Source organism: Osmia lignaria, chromosome 5 (genome assembly GCF_051020975.1).
Source record: "Osmia lignaria lignaria isolate PbOS001 chromosome 5, iyOsmLign1, whole genome shotgun sequence".
Taxonomy (NCBI): Eukaryota; Metazoa; Arthropoda; class Insecta; order Hymenoptera; family Megachilidae; genus Osmia; species Osmia lignaria.
Genome location: NC_135036.1, coordinates 4,930,746 through 4,951,811, shown reverse-complemented (window position 1 = coordinate 4,951,811; position 21,066 = coordinate 4,930,746). Strand labels below are relative to the sequence as shown.

Here is a 21,066-nt window from a genome sequence, read left to right as displayed (position 1 = left end):
GAAGTTCTGAAGTAATCTGTTCCAATTATTTTCGGATAATTAGTTCCTTTAGTTACTTTCGAACAACTTAAATAACTAGTTATTAACTAGGTACTTACTTAAAATGCAACTAGTAATAACTGGTACTTGAATGTAACTAAATTCTCCATAACTAATTATTAGTATATAATAGATCAGGTAACGATATGGTAATGAATTGCGGCATGAAAAGTTAAATATCTGCCATAAAAGTGTTAAGGCGGTATTTCATGTAAAATTAAATGTATAATTTTTAAACGTAAGGATATCACATAAATATTAGATGAATAGTTTTTAAAGGTACATCGTAAAATTTAGAAAATAAAGATAATATAAAATACAAAATTAAATTCAAATTCTGACTCTCTTCATGGTCCGCCGTCCGAGGATTAAACAGATTTTCTATTATCCCGTTCTTGCCTCGATACCCATCCTCGCGATAAAGCGTCATTTGTAATGCTATTCTGCGTAATCATACCACACAATAACTCTACAATACTATTGTACTGTACGCGTGCAATTCAATGAAACATAGCGTTTTCCGTTACATGCTTCGTATCAAACAGTAATGAAATACAAGTTGAATGAAAAAATGGATTTATTTTTATTACTCTACACCGGCACGAAATAAATAATGAAGCTTACGCAATGTTACGCGGTTTACTTTTTCCAGAATTCATTTGTTCATGAAAACGTGCCGTTTCCTTTTCAAATTTTCATTCCAAGTTTTTTTCGCGAACGACGTTAATCCCGCGCGCGTAGGACTCGTTGAGGTTAGATTTCCGTTTTTAAAAGCCGCGTAGAGAAAAGGACGAAGCGTGGAATTTAGCTGTCGTTGAAAAATTCGATAACGGGAACTTATCGGGGACGATTTAATCCATGGTTGTCGAAAAATTTAATTTTTCATCTTCTTGGTAACTTTCGATGAATAGAACCGTAAGGATCTCGCGTTTCGTGGCGCTAGCGACACGCAGGGAAAAGTGAACGTATAGGTAAACAATGCTAAGGCGATTTTCATCGTCGCCAGAGACGCGTGGGGTTCGCTTTGTAGGATGAGTTTGCATTAACACGAAACTAATGGAACGATACACCGACGCAACGTGGAAAACGGGCCGAGGTGGAAGGTAACGAAAAAAGGAGTCGGCGCACGCCTTTTTCGTACCGTCTCGATTTTCCTAGTCTCCGAGAAAAAAAGCTCGTTTCTCGTTCGACAGATGGTGCCGACAGATCGAATGCGTTGAAACGTAGCCAGCTGAGAGAATTTCAGAAGCCGCGCTACACTGTCCTCTCCCCAACCGAGAGCATTTCATCGATGCACAGAGTAAACAGACCAGCTTAGCTGATTCCGAAGTTTATACCAAGCTCTTTTCTTTATAATGAAATGCTTTGTATGTAAGCATTATGCTTTATATTAATTGCATATAAAGAAATTAATTTAATGAAGCATAAAATTAAAACTGTACTCATAGGTCGTATTACCAAAAGATGGACGATAAAATTAATTTAAACATTTACTTATAAATTTCTAATATTGTTAGTACAACCATATATTATAGGTATACCTTTTTGCGGTACGCCAAAACACGCTGTTTCTTTACCTCCAAGCTCAAGTTTACTTCTAAACTCTGCAACTAGTAACAACATAACCTAACACTAAAAAATATTCTTCGCGTATGAAACACAGTTTCATAAAAAATGTTACTTTTATCAAACAATAAAGGTTTTTCTTACAAAATAAGAAAAATTGCATAGATTAAAAATCTGGTTTTCAATTATTTAGTTAACAATTAATCTACGATCGTCCATCTACTGGCTCGCGTATTCTATCCCGTTGACCGTTTCAACGTCAGAAAATATATCCCATCGGCAAATTTACAAACGAGTTGTCATAAAAGTCCGTCCAATTATAAAGTGCGAAGCGAGTGAAAGAAAAATGTCCGCGCGAAAGATCAAAGTATACTTAATCGCTGGATGGTAGCGACATCGTTACATCCACATTTTTTAAAATAATATTTCTGTTAGTGGAAGGATGCCGCGGTAGCTCGTAGATAATATTTCCGTCAACGGTGTCGAGGAGAGGAAAATTTAAGCGTCTCGACGCGTACGAAAATCCCGATAACCACGTGGCCAAAATAAAAATCACAAATATAAGTTTCAAGGTATCACGCGAAAGAGAAACACGACCACGTGTAGGTCGATACACGCTGTGTCTATTGTCCCGCGTCCTTGCATTCGTACTTATCGACCTTACCGTGTTTCGTTTAAAAAAGATTAGATACAAATGGTATTTACATGATCGACGTGTGCTGGGGCCTGTCCGTGTCACCGGCATTGTTTGTGCCTCCTGTAAATCCTTGCACCTGTACACTGGTCGCGATGCTAGTTCTCGCCGGATACCTCGCACTATCCTTTAGTATTTTCGTCGCGCTAAGTGGCGTTGCTGTCACGCACATTGTCTTGTGCGGTATCACGATCACCTTGGTAGCACGCACTTTGAGGGAACGCCGTCGCGTGCACAAAACGACGAGTGTCGGTCACGATCGATGGAAACAGAGTAACGAGGCGACGAGTCGGGCTCGTTCCGAATGCCGCGAAACGAGAATGCTCGGGACACGCGAGGGCATACGTGAAAACTTCGAAGGCACGAGCTTCGACAGAATTTATCCGAGGCCTACCGCGTCGTGATTCGTATGCACTGTGCGAGGTGTGTAGCGAGGACCGACTCGAAGGACGCGAGCGTACCGATCATCAATTAAAGATTATTACGTAGAATAGCGTGCGGCAGCGAGATAAATCCCGCGACAACGGGTGTAAATAAAAACTCGCGGTTTGTTTGTTCACAGATCCCACCTCATAGCGCACCGCAGGCCTACTGAGTGACTGACTGAGTGACTACCGCGAGCTTCGAGCCACGAGCCACCCTGCGTGGGTGCACACGCGGTCTCGCTTCGCGGAGAGGTAACGCGCGCGCCTATTGGCCGGCTCCAGAGGCCGGTTCTCGTGGGGGGCTAGCGGCGACCAATCACCGCGCTCGAGTCACCACCGTACCACCGAGCAGGCTCTCCTCGACGATTTTCCAGCACTCTCTCGCCAGCCGTCTGGCGGTTCGTATTGTCATTCTTCTCTTCTGAGTTTGTTCTTTCAAATTTCTCACGGGAGGCTTTCTCGTACTTCACAAAACGGATTTTGTGGCTCGTGCAAGTGCCCGGAAGTTTTAATGTGATTAAAATATTAGAAATGTTATAAATTCTATAAAATGTGCCTCGAAAACGACAATGTGCGTTGAAGCAATTTCTGTGTCACAGTGTACGTGTATCTTTTATGTAGCGAAAATTTAACGTCGAATTAAATCGTTACATTGTCTGAAGTGTCTGATTATACATGTTGTAAATTTTAACTTGAAACTTTGCGCATTGTGCTACATTGTAATTCAGGAACTTTTGTAAATAACGATCGAAAAAGCGTTCGAAGCAAATATTCAGTAATAATGCACTCGGGACAACGATGCGCATTTCTCTTGACGTACCGTGTAAATCTTCCATCGTTATTTCGCCTTCGGAATTTATTCGCAAACGTCGATTATCCATCGTTACGAACTCAACGTTCAATTTAACAACGATGTTTCCACAAATAAATTCAACGACTAGGACTGTTAATAAGTTGCCTTGAAATAATGTGTAAAAACACGGTAATTCGTTCGACTGTTTGAGCACTATATTATTTTATTGCATTACAGATTTAGAGTGTTTTCATATAATTCCGCGTGTGAAAATAATTTTTTTTATTAAAAAAATGTTTATCCATCGATTTGGCATAAATTGACCCTCGAACAGCGAAGCCTATTGAAATATGGAATTAAATTACAATTGGGGCTCTCTCCATGGTCCGCCGTCCGAAAATTCGTATCATTTTTCAAGGCGTTTAATTAAATTTTTAAATAATCAATTTTTAGTTTCTAATTATTTATTCTCATAAAATTAGTGTGACTCGAAAGCGAATAAACGCGAGAATGACGGAGGTGATTTTCGCGTGGACAGCGTCGCAGGTACTTATCGACAGGTTCCGAGGAGACAGTCGCATCTGGAAAAGTGAAGAATCGTTCGGACCACCGCACCGGTGCGGTACCTGTGAAAACGTGCTCCTTGCAATTTTCCTCGCTCCGTTTAGTGGTGGCTGTTTCGTACCTGACCAGGTGTGCCCGGCTTTAATGCCTGCCGACTGGTGTGCGCCTAAGTGTTTTTCACGAGCCAGTAGTTTACAACAGCTCCTTTATGTCCTTTATTAACTTCGAGATTCTACGTGACCGGCTCGAGTTTCGTCGGATTTGTATTTCGAGACATAAGCATCCCGTAAGAGAGAGTTTGTAAGTGAGAGAGAAAGGAAAATAGAGACTTTACAACTTTTTCCACGGCTACGGAATTAACAAGATCGTTGGTGCATTGTTGGAATTGCAGCTTGTAAAATGATTAAAATGGTTCGCTTGGGTGTCACTCTGAAAATCAATTTCTACAAGTTAGCAATGTTAGGCAGCAATCGATTAAAATTTTTAATTTGATTGACTGATTGATGTTTACTATTCAAAAAATAAATCTTCGATTAATCGTCAATCGTTGATTAAAGAAAATTAATCGTCGAAAAATCGGCAGTTAATTTAATTGATTGATGAAACTAATCGTCAAGAAAATTAATGATGAATTGGTGGTTTTTAATTGGTATTTAATTAAAATTTTAATCAAATTAAAATTCGATTTAATATTATTATTACATTTTGTTTTTCATATTTTTGTGTCCATAATTTAATTTTTGTGTTAATAATTCATTAATCTAATTTAAATACAATACAATTTTATGTATAAATGTAGCAATATATAGATTTTCTATTTAGTTATCAAGGTTGTAGTTATAAAAAGTTTAAGAAAAATAATCATGTTTCACACTTCTTTACTATGATCGTCACTTTCCTCTTTTCTTCAATATTTCTAGTATATTGCGAAAAATGTGTAATTTAAAGATTTATTTGTAATAGGTATTATTGTCTACTTGCATCTCGATTAGTATTAGTACCTACTACCGTATACTAATTTCACTGCAAAAATATTTCAGCAGATCAATTATACGATTGACGGTTAAAATTGAGACACGTGTAATCATTAATTACAATTAACGATTAAAAACTAATTAATCGCTCCTCGTGATTAACGATTAAAGTAGGAATTTAATCGTCAATCGTTGATCAAATTTTTGCTCAACACTATTTTCTAACCTGTGTGCCGAATAGAAAAAGAGTACAAACACTAAAGAAATGTGTATTTGAATTTAAAACGACTCTTTTTGTCCATAAAATTCTGTTCATTCGCCTGTGTATCACTGTAGGGTAATTCGGTGTAATATGCCACCTTTTGATAATTTCTTATTTAATTCAAAAATGACGATAATTACATGTTTATTTCGTTTAGTTTAATGCAACTGCCTACACGATAATAAATATTTACTTTTATTTTCGTTCATTTTCAACTAATCGTAGTAAGTCATCCTGGTGTAATTCTGTGCTCTAAGTCGAATGCATATTATTCACTTGTTCGAATAGTCACGCAGTTCATTAATAGATGATAATAAAATACACTAATAAATGAATTGTATAATTCCTTAAACATTCACTGATCCACGTGGTTTCTGAAGAATTTTTACTTTTTTAACCGACTTCGAAAAAGGAGGAGGTTACTCAATTCAATCAGTATATTTTTTTTTACATTCGTGTGTTGTAAAATGCCAAATATTTGTTGGTATGATATGTCACAAATGGCATATTATCTACAAAAGTTGAATGTATGATATTTCTCAAAACTATGCTTAAAAAATATTCAAACCGTATTTGTTGGTCAGAAAAAAATTAAAAAAAACTAAAGATGATGAAAGAGGTCGTAAGTTTCCGAGCCCCCGCAAACTGAACGGCAAAGGGGTAAGTGGACTGGGTCACTTGCTTCACCTAATCCCTCATCTTGAGGTGTCATCGGTCACACAGCATAGACGTACAATTTCCATATTCACGGGAGGCACATTAAACTATACAAACGTGCGATTTTTTCTGAGTCCTAATGGATTTTTTATAATACTTGTTCTTGGCAACAATTATTATCATGCAAAATTTATGGAAAGTGTAAAAACTTTCCTGTTTTCTTAATACAATGCGTTCGAATTTTCGCTCGCTGTCGCTTCATCTCATGCGGTTTCAATGTTTGTTTTCGGTGACGTTTATCACGCAATAGATTTGTGAACATGAAGGACTCGGCCAATAAAAATAATACGTGTGACTGGAGGCAAGACAAAGAATTTAATTCGAAGGCAACTTACGATCTGTGTATAATATTATAATATAGCAACTTCAGAAGATTACAGCATACCATATCGTATATTTAAACACAGAATAGTTTAAAAATAGTTGCAAAAGATAGGTCTATGAAAAGTGCACCCTATCTGAAAACTGTGAGAACTATTCACTTTTAAAAAAATAGTTTTATTTATACGTTTCATTGATTTCGAAGATTTTTGATTATCAGTATCATAACTAATTTAGAGTATTTTTGATTTTCTTTAATTTTTAATCATTAATTCCTAATCTAGGACTTAAGGCATACTACCCTATATCGCATGGCATATTGGCCCACTACTTGGGTAAAATGCCACTTTCAAATCCTTTTGAACTTTTAGTTTTATTATTAAACTATAAGAGTTAGACATCTCTAATTATTAGTCAATAAACATAATTAATCACATTATATAGTTTTATTCTTTCCCCTGTAACTACTTATATTTGCGACATATCACGTTTCAAAGTTAACTTTGACATATTTGGATAAAATGTCACTTTCAAATCCTTTTGAACTTTTAGTTTTATTATTAAACTATAAGAGTTGGACATCTCTAATTATTAATCAATAAACATAATTAATCATATTATATAGTTTTATCCTTTCTCCTGTAACTACTTATATTTGCGACATATCACGTTTCAAAGTTAACTTTGGCATATTACACCAAATTACCCTAAATTATGTTAAGATCGTTCGAAAGTAAGGTCAATTTTGATACACTTATTGTAAAATAATGTTTGTATCTATTGTGAATAACAGTTTCAATCAGATAACGTTTTTATTGAATAAACATGATATTGAAAAAGAAATTGAGTGTCTGTTTCCTTTGAAACCTTTGCAATTTAGGATGATACGATAATTTGCGTAAACTGTAAAAAATCGTGAAGTACATTATTGGTTTGCAGGGAAAAGTCCGTTTATATCAACTAGACATTTGGGTGGCCAGTAATAAGCAGAATAATAAATGACGATCAAACGGAGCAGTTCAAAGGCATCGCGGATCTCTTTCAGCAGAAATCTCGGCGTTTTGCTAACAGAGTATCAAAGAGAGGGGAATTTCATCTGAGGTTCCCTTTCTTCCTTTGTATCGACCGGCTCGTTATTTCTACAAAGTGCAGGAAGCAGTGTGAAAAGGAAGCTTGAAAAATCTGACGGCATTCGCGAGGAAAGCAAACTTTTGCACCCGTGCTTTGTATGTACTATGTAATTCTTTGTGTTAGCGAATTCAATTAACAGATCGTACATTCAATTCGTTCATGGAGCTTATTACAAAAGAAATTGGAACGAACAACAAGAAATTTTGATATCGACGAGAAAATGTATAACAGAAAATTTTTAATTATTACCTATAACAATTGGTGTAATTAGGTAGGGGCCAGGGTGGAGCTGATCCTCCAAAAGATGTTTACTGTTCCCGTCACCATTCTAACATTTTAAGATTCTAAAACCCTTAAATCCTGAGATTCTAAAATCTAACATTTTAAAATTGTAAAATTCTTAAATTTTAATATTCTAAGATGCTCTTGTAAAATCGTACGAGATTCAAAATATTGAACACTTGACTCACTCACAAAAATTGTAAAATTTTTAAATTCTTTAATTCTCAAATTTTAATATTCTAAGATTCTGAAATTCTAAGGTGCTCTTGCAAAATCGTACGAGATCCAAGATATTAAAGAATTAACATTGCTAATAAAGCTAAGGTACTCGGTTCACTTAAAAAGCTAAATGAATGTAAGGATTTATACATCGTATAAAATTGATAGAAACAGGTTTGGGTATATTTATGATAATGAAATTACTGTTAAGTATATCGCATACCCAAGTACATAATACACGATATGCAAGGTTTTATACGGGAAAATTATCACAAGAGACGAACTGGTCATCGAGAATTCTTTCGAATTCTGGATGAGCCGAAGATTGATGTAATCATCAATTTTCAGCAAATCTTTAAATTGACTTTACATTAAAGCGTGCTGATATAATTATTTGAAAATTTATATAATCTTCTGTTATAATATTTGATCAAGTTTTCAAAACAAATTCGTTTGCATTTACTAATTCGTTAAAATGGTACTTAAATGAAATAATGGCCCCCGGGAGCTATTTATCCAAATAAGGGTTAAATCAGTGAAATTACCGAACAACTCTGTACACTAAATACACAGAACTCGTGTCAAATAATTAACAATATTCTAAAGATAATTTAATTATATAAATTCAGGTGCTTGAGTCCACTGCACTTATTTTGACCGGATAAGAGTTAAAATTGAAAGTACCCATAATGGAGTGACAGGGTATTGTTTCTTAAAATAAATTCACAAAGAAGATCTTGTTTTTGAGATGATCGTTCTAACGTTCTTCTTAGCAACAGTTGATGCGTGCGGAAACGGAATAGGCGTTTACGAGGAAGCAGAAACCGCATTGTCGTCCTCGGTCTGTAATTTGCCGGTCTCCTTCCTCGTTTTCAACGTCTTCAATGTTAATCCTCGCATGACAAAGGCCGGGTCATTTAAGACCCACTTTAAAGCGGTAAGGCGATAAGCAAGCCATTTCTTTATCTCATTGTTAACGATGATATAAAGATCATCTTAAGCTGAGTTTATATTGCAATTTGCACAATCAAATTTTTGTACAACTATATAAATATTGAATACTTTGAAATTTTTGTATTTTCAATATATACACTGTATGGTTTATATTAATTTTAAATATTAACAATACTGCAGTGACAAAAATCCAATACTTTCTATAGAAGCCATTGTTAACTACCATTATTTAAAAATGTAATATACAGTACATATTTTATTAATTTTTATTTTTATGTATTTCTTAAAATATTCCTCACATTAAAAGTAATAAACAATTCCTTCAATAACGTTTATCGTTACCTAATTTTAAGCAGGAAAATTATAATTTAAATTTTGAAAGTATCAAATCTGACTCCACTATGGTATTTAAGGGTTAATTTATTTAGGCCCATTCAAGGATATTAAGAAAATTTATTTTTCACAGAAAAATATGTATTTCTTGGTCTAACATCTCGAAATTCAATTCTAAAATAAGGGGTTAACAAATGAAATGAAATTTTGATAAATTCTCCGAGTATTTAAAATCACTTTCGCAGTCCCGGCGATAAAACGGTGCTTAAGAGGCCCTCTTTAATCGCAAAGCGTCGTGGCTCAGATTCGCGGTGGGGTTTATTTAATCCGATGAAAGAACGCCGGAAAATCGTCCCTTATTACGGAGCGGAGCAGGGCTTTCTCGTGCTTGGAAAAATTCTAACCGGCGTCGTGGCGTTTGCGCGGAAATAAACGGGAAAAATGAAATCAGTCATATTAACTGTGCAAGCTTAAGTAAAATTTAACGCGGCAAAAGGGGCTGGATCTTTGTTTCGCGGCTTCCTGGCGGATTACGTTTTATACCCGCGACCTGGCCACGCAGATAGCCAGCCTGTACAGGGCTGAAAGTCAGGCTCGCAGCAAGGGTAAGTAGAAAATGAGCGCTTCCGCGGCAGAGAAACGAGGGAACGCTGCGCGAGGGGTCTAGAAACGAGGGTCGGAATAGCAGAAAGGAATCTACGTTTAATAGCCGTGTTTCTCGGAGAAATTTTCCGCTTTCTGCACGCTCCGGAGAAACTGCGATTAAAAACGTTGCTCGCGTGCCGGGGAATGGAACGTATAGACGTTGAATGAAAATTATGGAATTCGAAACGCTGAGGATCTTTACTCCCCCATTTCAATTACAAATGTATTGTTGGATGCGAGGAAGGTCTCAGGACGCTCAGCCTCCTTTTCAATAAGATTCTTGATGAGATTCGTCGTTGTATCTTCAAAATTGACGGAGTTATAGCAAATTTTTTAAATCAATCTTGAACTTTACTCTTTAAAAGAAAAAAGTTTCTTTAAAAATAAAGATTTAAAAGGTTTTTCCTTTTCTTTGTTTTTGGATAAAGATACTATCGATGCAACAAGATAAGTCAATGAGAGATTAGAATTTTTTGATCATTTTTTTGTATTGCTACTTATATTGGTTTAATAATATGTATAATATTTTTTTAAATAGCTAATTATCAATAATACGCTGTATATTGGCATTTTAAGTAATAAAGGTTTTAGAGGACTGAAACTAAGATTTATTTTATTTATTAATATGTTAATGAGAGTATAAATAAGAAATATCTAATTTTTCAACAGTTTTGGAACTTCAATACATATAAGAAATATTTAACTTTTAAACATTTAGGGAGATTTTCACTTCTTGCACCCAATAGGATAGATGTTGAAGTTATTCAAGAATAAAACCATTATAAAAAAATAGAAAAATGTATTTACAGTACATATAAGAAAAAGAGTGCCAGTGTTAATTTAAATTAAATTAAAATATTTAATTTTAAGAAATATTACATACCACATGTGTATTTGTCAGAACAGAATGTTGAAAATAAGAAAATATAAAGAAACTGAAGTGAAGTTATATATATAATTGCTGAAAGTGTTAAAGATGGTATTTTGTTGGTTCTAATTAAAGTATTTATTAAATTTAACATTTTTTTTAAAGGAAACTTCAAATACTTTAAAGAAAACTAGTATCATTTCCATAATTTTTAACTTTAAAACATTTTCAGTGCAGTTATTTTATTGAAGAAAAATTTCTAGAAATATTTTTATGAATCATTGATATCTGCATAAAGTTGTAAAATTTATGTTCGCGAAATAGAATTATGAAATTTTTCGCGACTTCTCTCGCTAGATGTGACCCAGTGAAAATTTCAAAAAATATAACTTACTTAAAATACATTGCTTTTAAGTTGTCGTGGTATTTCTATTCTGAACCATATGTGCAAGTGTATCAAATTTCTTCGAAGATATAAAATATCAATTAATAAAAGAAATGAAAATTGAAATGTTTAAGTACATTAGAAATATTTATTATAAATCATTTTTAGTATTATAAAATATTTTATTACTTCAAATGCATAAATAATTTACAAAAGTATCTTTTGGAATATAAAATACTAACTTGTAAATTGTTTAGATTAAAAAATAATCATTTTCGTGACCTTTTTAAATATTTTATAGTGGTATAATAATTGAAGACAATTATTTAAATTTAGAAAGTGCTTGCATGATGAATGCATAATTTACAATAACTTTGCATTTAATTATTTCTGAATAACTATTTTCTTTTTAAGTTATATGTAATGTTATTATTTCAATATTCCAGAAAATTATTTATTACCAATTTTTATTAAGCAACTCTGTTTTGATTAATCTTTCATATTTGCTTTCAAAATAATGTAGGTATAAAATTTTCAACGAAGAGATTAAACAGGGGTAATCTGCATCGCGACCAACGAATATTTAAATTGCTTGAAAAGTTTGCTCTGCTGCGTTCCTTTTAACTTATGAACACAGTAAATATTTTTCAATTTTTGTTGTATACGGTGTAGTTAGATACGTCGCCGCTTAACTTCGTATGTGTGTTTTAATATGCGAAACGATACGCTGTTATTCATACGTGCTTTATAAATATAAATTTTGTAACTCGAGAGAAATTAAAAAATTTGCATGCAACCGGTGAAAGTTTCGTTATACTTGTATTTTAATTATTGCAACTAATCAATTTTTATTAAACCAAAATCATGGTGAAATTTAATTACATGGCAGTTTGTACGGAAATATATTTTAGTTAAAAAACAAGTGTATACTCTGTAATTGATCTTGAATTATTTAATTTTATTTATTGATATCAATTTTCAATTCTTTTCTGTGCTGTATTTTATGAAGCATTTTCTTTAAAAAAAAAAATAAAAATTTACCCTTTATAATATTGTATTTACATTTAAATCTTGTATTTATATAAATATAATATTAGATATAAAAAGTAGTTTTTTTTAAATTCATATTTTTATAACATAATTAAACAGTGTATAATTAATAAAAGAAGCATTTAATTAAAAATATTCAGGAGATATTGTTATATGATATTCGATACAAACTTCACCAATTTAGAAAATAAACACTTAATTTTTTAAAAAATTTCATTGTAACTAAATGAAAGAATAAATTAAATTTTGAAAGTTATCTAACCTAACCATATGCCTTAATTTTATAATGAAATATGGTTTTGAAAAGATCACTTCCACAATCACTTCTATGTATAAAGTTATACCTCTATTTTTCAATGAGCTTATTTTTCATTTTTGTTTGATATTATTTGGTTAATTGTGTGAAAGAATTTAAAAATAAAAATGTCACGTTTGCATTTGCAATTACTTGTTTAATTCACTGTATATAAATTCTTAAACTTGACGATCAATTTAATACCACAATAATATTATTAATTTCTATTAATCACAAGATATCATAGATTTAACTATCATATTTTCAAGAAAGCTTCCATTTCAAGCTTTATCGGTAGCTCCATACACGTCCACATGACAAATCATTGCACATCGTCGTGTCGGCATAGAGCTCAGGTTACCTTGAATTCACGGGTACGTCTGATTGCTCGTAGCAGGACGAATCGCCGGCGATAAAGCATTCTTAGTTTTCCAATGTCAGAAGTAGTCGAGGTCCCGAGGGTGCCGTGCAGCCACTTTTACACCTTTTCTCGACTCACCGCGAAAATTTGCATGGTCCTCCCCCGTGAGCGACGAGAGGAGGGGGGGGGGTCGTGGCATCGAGGCGACGCGACGAGGCGTCGAGACGTCGAGGCGTTGAGCCACAGAACAGGAGCGCGGACGAGAAAGGGATGGGTGGGGGAGTACGGCACGAGACTTAAGGGCTCTACTCGCGTCGAATTCCAAGCGTGCTCACGCTACCTGCCTGGAATATAGTCTCGTCATATTTCCGTCCGGCCACCCTCCCGTTTCTCTGCTCTTTCATCTCCTCTCTCTTCTGTCCGCTTGACGCCCGAGCGATATTTTATTTGCAAAGAGCCTGCCTGCAGGTTGCCACCGCTTCTTATCTTGTGTGCACAGGAATGTCTCCTTGGTAGCGGCTGAGATTTCATGCTATCGAAAGAAAACAGAGGAAGAAGGAGAAATAGAGATGCAGGGACGAGCGAGTGAAACGTACCTTGTTACATTTTTATCTTCGATTCGCCTCGTTTCTCTATTCCTGTTTTTTTTTTTTTCATCGTTTTCTATCTCCCCCGTGTATTCTTTGCCATTTTCCTCGCCGTCTCTTTTCCCGCGGTTCGGTGGCCCGAGACGCGTGTGTTTGGTCACTGCTTTCAACGAAGAAAAATAAAACTTCAAACAGTTTTAATGGAATTTTGAACGACTCCTCTCCTTTATAACGAACAGTGGCTCGATGTCTTTAGAGAAATTTAGCAGTTTAATGCCTCCAGGGACAGAATACCGAAGTTCGGGGTACACTTTTCGTCAACGACCGCTACCTTAATCGAGGAAAATTTTTCACGACGCTTTTAGCTGACAGTTTGCTCGAGAATTTTCATTCTTTCCACTTCAACGAGAAAGTTTATTGACAAAATTAAAAATAAATTTTTTAGCTGATTTTCTGAGCACCTAACGTAACCTGATATCTGCAACGGTTGGCATAACCTAACCTATCCTTTACCGTATTCTAACCTAACTGTATCACGTAATGTATGGTATCTACTTTTTTGTATTTTAACATTTATATTTTATTTTCTTTGTTATATATTGTATATTTATTTATTTTTATTTTTGTATATTTTTGTATTTTTGTATTTTAAGAGTGATGAATTCTGCAACGGTTGGAATAACCTAACCTATCCTTTACTGTATTCTAACCTAACTGTATCACGTAATGTATGGTATCTACTTTTTTGTATTTTAATATTTATATTTTATTTTCTTTGTTATATATTGTGTATTTATTTATTTTTATTTTTCTATATTTATATATTCTATTGATTTATATTTTTTATTTATTTATTTATCTAACATTTTTTATATTTTTGTATTTTTGTATTTTAAGAGTGATGAAGTCTTCCCTCAAGAAAATACTAATATCGTCCAATGAACTATAATCAATTTATTAGCCCTTTTGATCCTTATTCTCCTTTACGTGCCAACTCCAGAGAACACTCATCCGCAGGCTATCCGTGACCAAGTAGTTTGAGTTTGATGATCTTACGAGTACCCGTATCCTATGTGGCAAAGACCGTTGACTCTTCTCCTAACTACCCATCCAAACATACCCTCTTACCTAATTCTGACTATCTCACGTCGACGGTCGAGTTTACACTGCTATATAATAAATGGATTAGTTACTTGTACCACTAATTTACAAGGCATCTATTGACCCGGTGTAAACAGATTGTATTATACTACTGTTCAGTAGCACCGAGCCTAGAAAAGTAAACTAATCTATACTACTAAATAGCACTGAAACCTAGAACGGTAGACAAACTCGTTTAATATAAATTTTAATGACTTTTAGCTTCATATTTCATATTCATAGCACATCGTTTGAAATTATCGATTGCCTACGATTAATATTCCATACATGTGATTAGGAACCTGTACGACATCACGTTACAAAAACCCGTTAAAATTGAAGTCCGACAGTAGTCCTTTGGGATCCTCTTCCTGTTAGAGTAGCCATTCAACGACACGTAGATTTTTTTCGATCACAACTACACGAATCAGGGGACACAATATCATCGCTGGGATACTGCAGCAGGCTGCAAGAAGCACTCAGCCGTACTAGGACAGCAGAGTATACGACTGTTTTACGGCTCGAACAGTATACATCTCACGTCAATAAAAGCACAACAGTTGCAACAAAACATTTAACGATAACGATGCACAACGACCCTGGGGTGAGTCGTCAGAGAGGGTGCTAATCATTGGCTGGAGGTAATTCGGTGACACCTTCTACAAGAGTATATTACCTCCATATTCTTTTTTACAGGCTTGCACCTATGTATCCATTCGTAAGTACAAATTGTTCTGAATTGTTGTCATAGTATTCTATGGGAATAAATAAGACAGAAATGTTATAAACATAGCTATTTGAAATTTGATTAAAAAGTTACAGTGGAAATATAAAAAACCTCTTATGTAAGCTGTCTTTAATTTATTATTCTATCTATTTTAATTTTGCACCATTAATTCTCTGTATTACAGTAGAGTCTAGTTATATTGCACATGAATTTTTAATCACGCTAGTACTCTTACATGATCATACTCTATGAAGATGATACACTTCTATCTCCTCTGCTTCTTTAAACGATAGCTTGGATGTCTGAAAAATTTTCCATTTTACAGTCTCGTCTGCGGCAATATAACGAGAGTCTACTGTAGTAAAAACTTTAAATTATTATTCTACCAAAATTTTGATTTTGTTTTATTTTTGTGAATGCACCATTAATTTTTTGCAAAATTTTCCAAAATTTTCTAAAGACAGAAGCCCAGTAAGATTGAGTGATCTTGAAAGCCAAAATATTGATCTTCCTCCACCTATGCATTTTTAAGGAAAATAATTATTCAACTATTGACAAACTTGTATTTCATGTGTATAAACAAACTAAATGTAAATATTATTGATTTATTTTTTACTATATATAAAATTAATTGGAAACCTTTTATCATTTCACTAGTGTTTTATAATTTTGTTTTAATTTTGTTTTAAATCTTCAAATGTAATATTTTTTTTTGTTTATAGCTACAAAATATACTGATTTTAAGAAACTTGTGAGCAATTTAATAAATATAAAAAACATTACTCTCCAACTTTACTGTATTATTTATATAAAGTGAAAAAACTTGGACCTGCTAGATAGCTTTACTTCTCAAACAAAAATAAACTCTAAGTCACTGAATGTTTTTGTAGAAACTGTTGTTATAAAATATGGTTTTTAAAATGTTTCAACTCTATTGTTTTCTGTTAATGTTTGTATTATAAACAAAAAACCTTATTCGCCGAGGCATTTGATCATCTCCCCTTTATTCCTTTATCCTTTGATCTTTGCGTATATGTATACACCAGTGTTCAGATTTCTGTTTTTGTCAGCAATTTTCTGTTCATATCATTTTTACTTGTCATGTTTTCTCTGTCTTCGCTTCCATTTTTTAATCATGCACGCGCCTTTTTTGCATCCTTTTTTCTCTCCATTACTCGCCCTTTCTCCACTCATTCTACTCATTCACCGACTCACTCTCGTCGTGCTTTCATTTTTCTTTGTTTCTCTTTTCGATCTTCGTGCCGACGATACGATGAATTATTTATGAACGGCACCCAGAAACAAGTCGAATCGATCACGCTTGAAGGACCTGGCGCCTTCTTCGTGTTTGATACATATCCTCGCCTATTAATCTCATCGAGTTACCCACGAAAGAAAGAAAAACAATTATTAACCCTTTCGTCGCGGTGTGCCCTTGGTGACAATCGTGAATTTATCGCTGAAACTTTATTAATAATTTGCTTAGTACGAAATTATTATGGTAAAAATTGATATTAATTTAATATTTAAACAGTTAACGTTTACATATGCTCTTTACAATTAATGCATATACCGATCGAAAATTTGAAATCGTTTAATTCGTTATTGCATTATATAATATTGTTTAATCAAAGTGAATCCTAGCATATTTAATTTGCATATCGAAAGCCTGTTAATATACCTTTTGGTACCAGCGATTATTGGGCGAAAATTAATTAACCCTTTGCATCCAGGATGCCAGTTGCACTGATGCAGTAAAATTTGTGTTCTTCTTTATTTTATGCAATTTGTATCATAAATTTTATCTACAATTACTTAGTTGATTGTTGGAATGGCATGGTAAAACGCTTTCGAGTGTAAAGGATTACAATTGAGTCTCGTTATGTTGTCGTGGATGGGGCTGGAGAAGTGGACAATTCTTCAGGTTTCCAAGATCTCATTTTGAGATAGAAATGTATCATTTTGAAATTTCGTGTCTAATTTTAATGACATTCTCAGGGGTCAAAGTGACCCTGTATCTGACTAACGCGTCGGCCAAAATATCCGTCCTTCGAAGATTAAGATCGAACTAGCGCTCGTTTCGGCAGTCGTTAAAGGACGATCGCGACTAGTGATTAAGGAAAATCTTCTCTTGACATCTGTCGAGAACGAAGATTGTGATATCTGTATTGTTTAGAATTCTGATACGCGTTGTATTGTTGTTAATAAACCGTTTTCTTGTGTCCTGTTAATCCCATGTAGTGATTAAGTATGTCCTGCGGCGGCATTCCCGGGTGTAATATTCGTGTCAGAAGTCACTATTTTATCTATAGATTTACGGGCTTAATTGTTGGAATGAAGCAATCTAGGCGTGTAACATTACACAACTGTATATAAACAGTTACACAAGTAAATAAAGTAAATAATAAAATTATTTAATAGCTGTTATTTCTGAAAACATCTCTTGGGATCTGTTGTTTTATTGCATAAATAAATCAGATGTAAGAGAAGATCTAAGCTTCCATTTACTATATCAAGAAATATTAAATGAAATTATTTTTTATTATTACTTCTTTATTTCACTGTTAAGTGTTATTTAATTTTCTTTAAAATTATGAAATCAATTTCAAAATTTAATTAATTATTGTATTAATCCTGAAAGGTGTCCCAGGAATCTTAATCTGATGTTGAAATTTTAAAATTATTAAAACCCTTACAGTGTCTTTTCTCCCGTGTGCAAATTGTTCCTTTCTAAAATTCTTTTCAAATGTAAAACTCGAGAGAATGTTGAGCGAAGGAATTCGCAACAGCGACTAACCGTGGAGAAATTTTCGACCGACTAGGAAATCGTATCTCTATAAGCAATGACTGGAAACACATTTGCTTGCTGTGACGAGTAGAACGAAAGAGGTTAGGAAAAGAGGACGAAAAAGAAGAGCCGTATGAACGACGAATAGGAAGCAGAAAGACGTTGGTGTTTCACGTGTCGTACGTCGGAACTTTCTCGGGGTTCCCTCGCATGGGTAACGATGCGAAGCATAAAATGCAGAACAGAAATACAGTAAGAAGGTCCTCGTCGTCAGTGTCGTCGAATATTTCAGCGGAATAATAAAATGAACCTTTTCTTTTGTGCGTTTCCATCGTTTCACCTACTTTTCTACTTTTCCTCCGGTATCCTTTTTACCATTTTCATTCGCCAGCATCGTCGACAGATAACTTTATCCTTAACATCATAATACCGCGTGCTCTTTACCTTTTCTGCTTTCATTGACTGTCAACTTTTTATCTCGTCGAATATTTCGTTAAGAATTAGTATGTTACTTACGAGTGAAGGTAAATAAATGAAAAATTTATCGATAAGTATTTTTCTTATTAACCCTTGAACAGTGGAACTTGGGTCAATCGTGACCCAAACAAGGATATTAACCCAAAGTTAAATATATAATTTTTAAACAAAAAGGCTTTATATATTTGAAAAATAATTTTTGTAAAATTTAGGAAATGAAAATAATGTAAAATACAAAATGAAATTATAATTTGGGCTGTGACAGTTACAGGGGTGATAATAATCTTTGCACTATAATTTAATAAACATTGCAGTCTTTTTAAGAAAATAAAATAATTTATGGAATTCTTTGCGATTAAAATTATCTTTCAAGGTGATAATCCGTATTATAAATTAAGTACGAAGTAATCGATCGTAATGCTGCCGTTGCATTCAGCGTAAATTATATAATATAGTGCTCCTTGTCAACAAGGGTAATTGTCATCCTAGAGTAGTAGAATTATCTTACAGATTATAGAAGATTACTACTGGTTCTATTCTAGTTAAACCTCTCATCGTCAGTCGTATAACTTTAAGATAACAGGAATGATGGCCCAAGTCCGAATTGATCTTGGTGGCCTCATGCGGGAAAACTGAGAAACTCCGGACGCTCCTTGTCTCGCCTGCATAGAAAGACAAGGACAGAGCGGGAGTCAGGCAGTCATGTTGGCATAAAAAGGACCTTTAGCGATTTCGTAGTTCAAAGATTTTGAGGCGAGGAAGCAATATTTTCTCATGATTCTTTTTCTAAAATATTCTTTGGATAATTGTACAACGACGTACAAAGTCCGATTTTGCAATTTGGCTTCTAAAACCATTTTAAAAATATGAAGAAAAAAAAAGGATTTGTTTTATTATTTTTCCCAAAAAGCACTCTGTACGTCGATCGGCGTACTATTGCCTTAAATTGCCGTCACAAATTAATAACTCCCTTTCTTACTTAAAAATTACAAAATAAATTAAAAATTTAGAAAGGATTAAAAGTTTTCCTTACTTTTTTTTTAAGCTCTTACGTAAGGATCCTACGATAAGATTTTTGGCACATGAAAATGTTGTGTTCACCCACACTCTTTGTACATTTAAAAAAAAATTAATTTTAATGAACTTTTCACAAAAATTACTATAAATTTTCGCTAATGGATAGTAACCTCTTTCACTACGTTTGTAACTACTGCGCAGCATTTGTTGCAAATTAAATTATGAGCGTATAATAAATTTCTAATGAATAACTAATGAATGTTTTTTTTAATGATTTATTTTTGTGTTTAAAGTCAAGTTGTTTGCTTCCGTTTTTAAAAATTAAAAATTTTATGAAGAATAAAAATACATATATGAAGGTAAATGAAATTGTAGCAAAACATACCTGCGGAATAGAGGAGGCTCGTGTACGAGTAGATGAAAATCGTTTTCCGAGCACACCTCACGGTCACGATGGTGAACCGCGCATTTGAAGCTTCTAGTTCGTTTTCCGCTCATCTGCAATTGAAATAAAAAATCAAATTACGATAATGTCATGCTAAAAATTTTCCTCTATACTACCCTCTACTTTAGGGTAAAAAATATATTTGTATCCTCTTCTGCGCAATTTGAAATTTCTATGTAGTTATTTAAAAAATTAAGTATACGTTATTTATTATAATTAATATTTTGCAAGCTCAACGAGTCACGTTTATTTCCAGCATATTGAAAATAGCATGTGGGGCTATTTCAGAAAAAACTGAAAGGATTGTAAATTTTAGTAACTCAGGTCAGTAGTGCAACTGAGGCGGAGGGGGAAATTAGATAAGTCAGCTGACATCCATATAAAGAATCTAAAATACTAGTTATTAATTAATACTAGAAATAAACAAAAATGAAAAAAGTAGATAAAATACTGTCATGGTGCTAATAAGGTATGAGAAAAAATGTTTTTGGACCTACCTCCTATCTATAGGGCAATCATATTCGTGCCATGGAGTCAGATGGACTCTATTACTCAAATAGAGGTATGTGGCAACAAAATAAAATTAAGAATTTTAATTGAAGAAGAAATAGAATTTTAATATTTTGAAAATGAAATTTCAAGAAAGTGCCACGTACAATATTTATATGAAAATTTTCGAATAGCTTCGTTTAGTGGAACAAATTGAAGGGCACAAAAGGTATTTGCAGTTCTTGGCACGACCTGCTCGAGGGAGCCCGGTTCAGTGTTCTTTTAGCTGCGGTGTCTGATATTTGGATCAGGATCCGTTAACGCGGTTAGGCAAATGCAAGCAGGAACGCTAGCAAACTCCTTGAGCTAAGTCCTGTACATAGAGCTGCTCTGTACCATAAGGATACGGACAAACATTCACGAACCCGAGTATATACCGTCTTTCGCGTGCAGTTTGTACCAATGTAGACAGAGGAAAGTGTATAGACAGTGACGTAAGATTTAGTTACATTACTATC

General features: G+C 33.9%; 1 protein-coding gene across 1 annotated transcript in view; it reads right to left on the bottom strand.

Moving 5' to 3' along the window:
* The window catches only part of stet (stem cell tumor), a 502,203-nt gene that overhangs the window by 139,927 nt on the left and 341,210 nt on the right, over nucleotides 1-21,066 (bottom strand). The window contains exon 5 of the mRNA XM_034332224.2: nucleotides 20,000-20,112. Coding sequence (XP_034188115.1) covers nucleotides 20,000-20,112 — 113 coding nt within the window. The remainder of the gene's footprint in view (nucleotides 1-19,999; nucleotides 20,113-21,066) is intronic.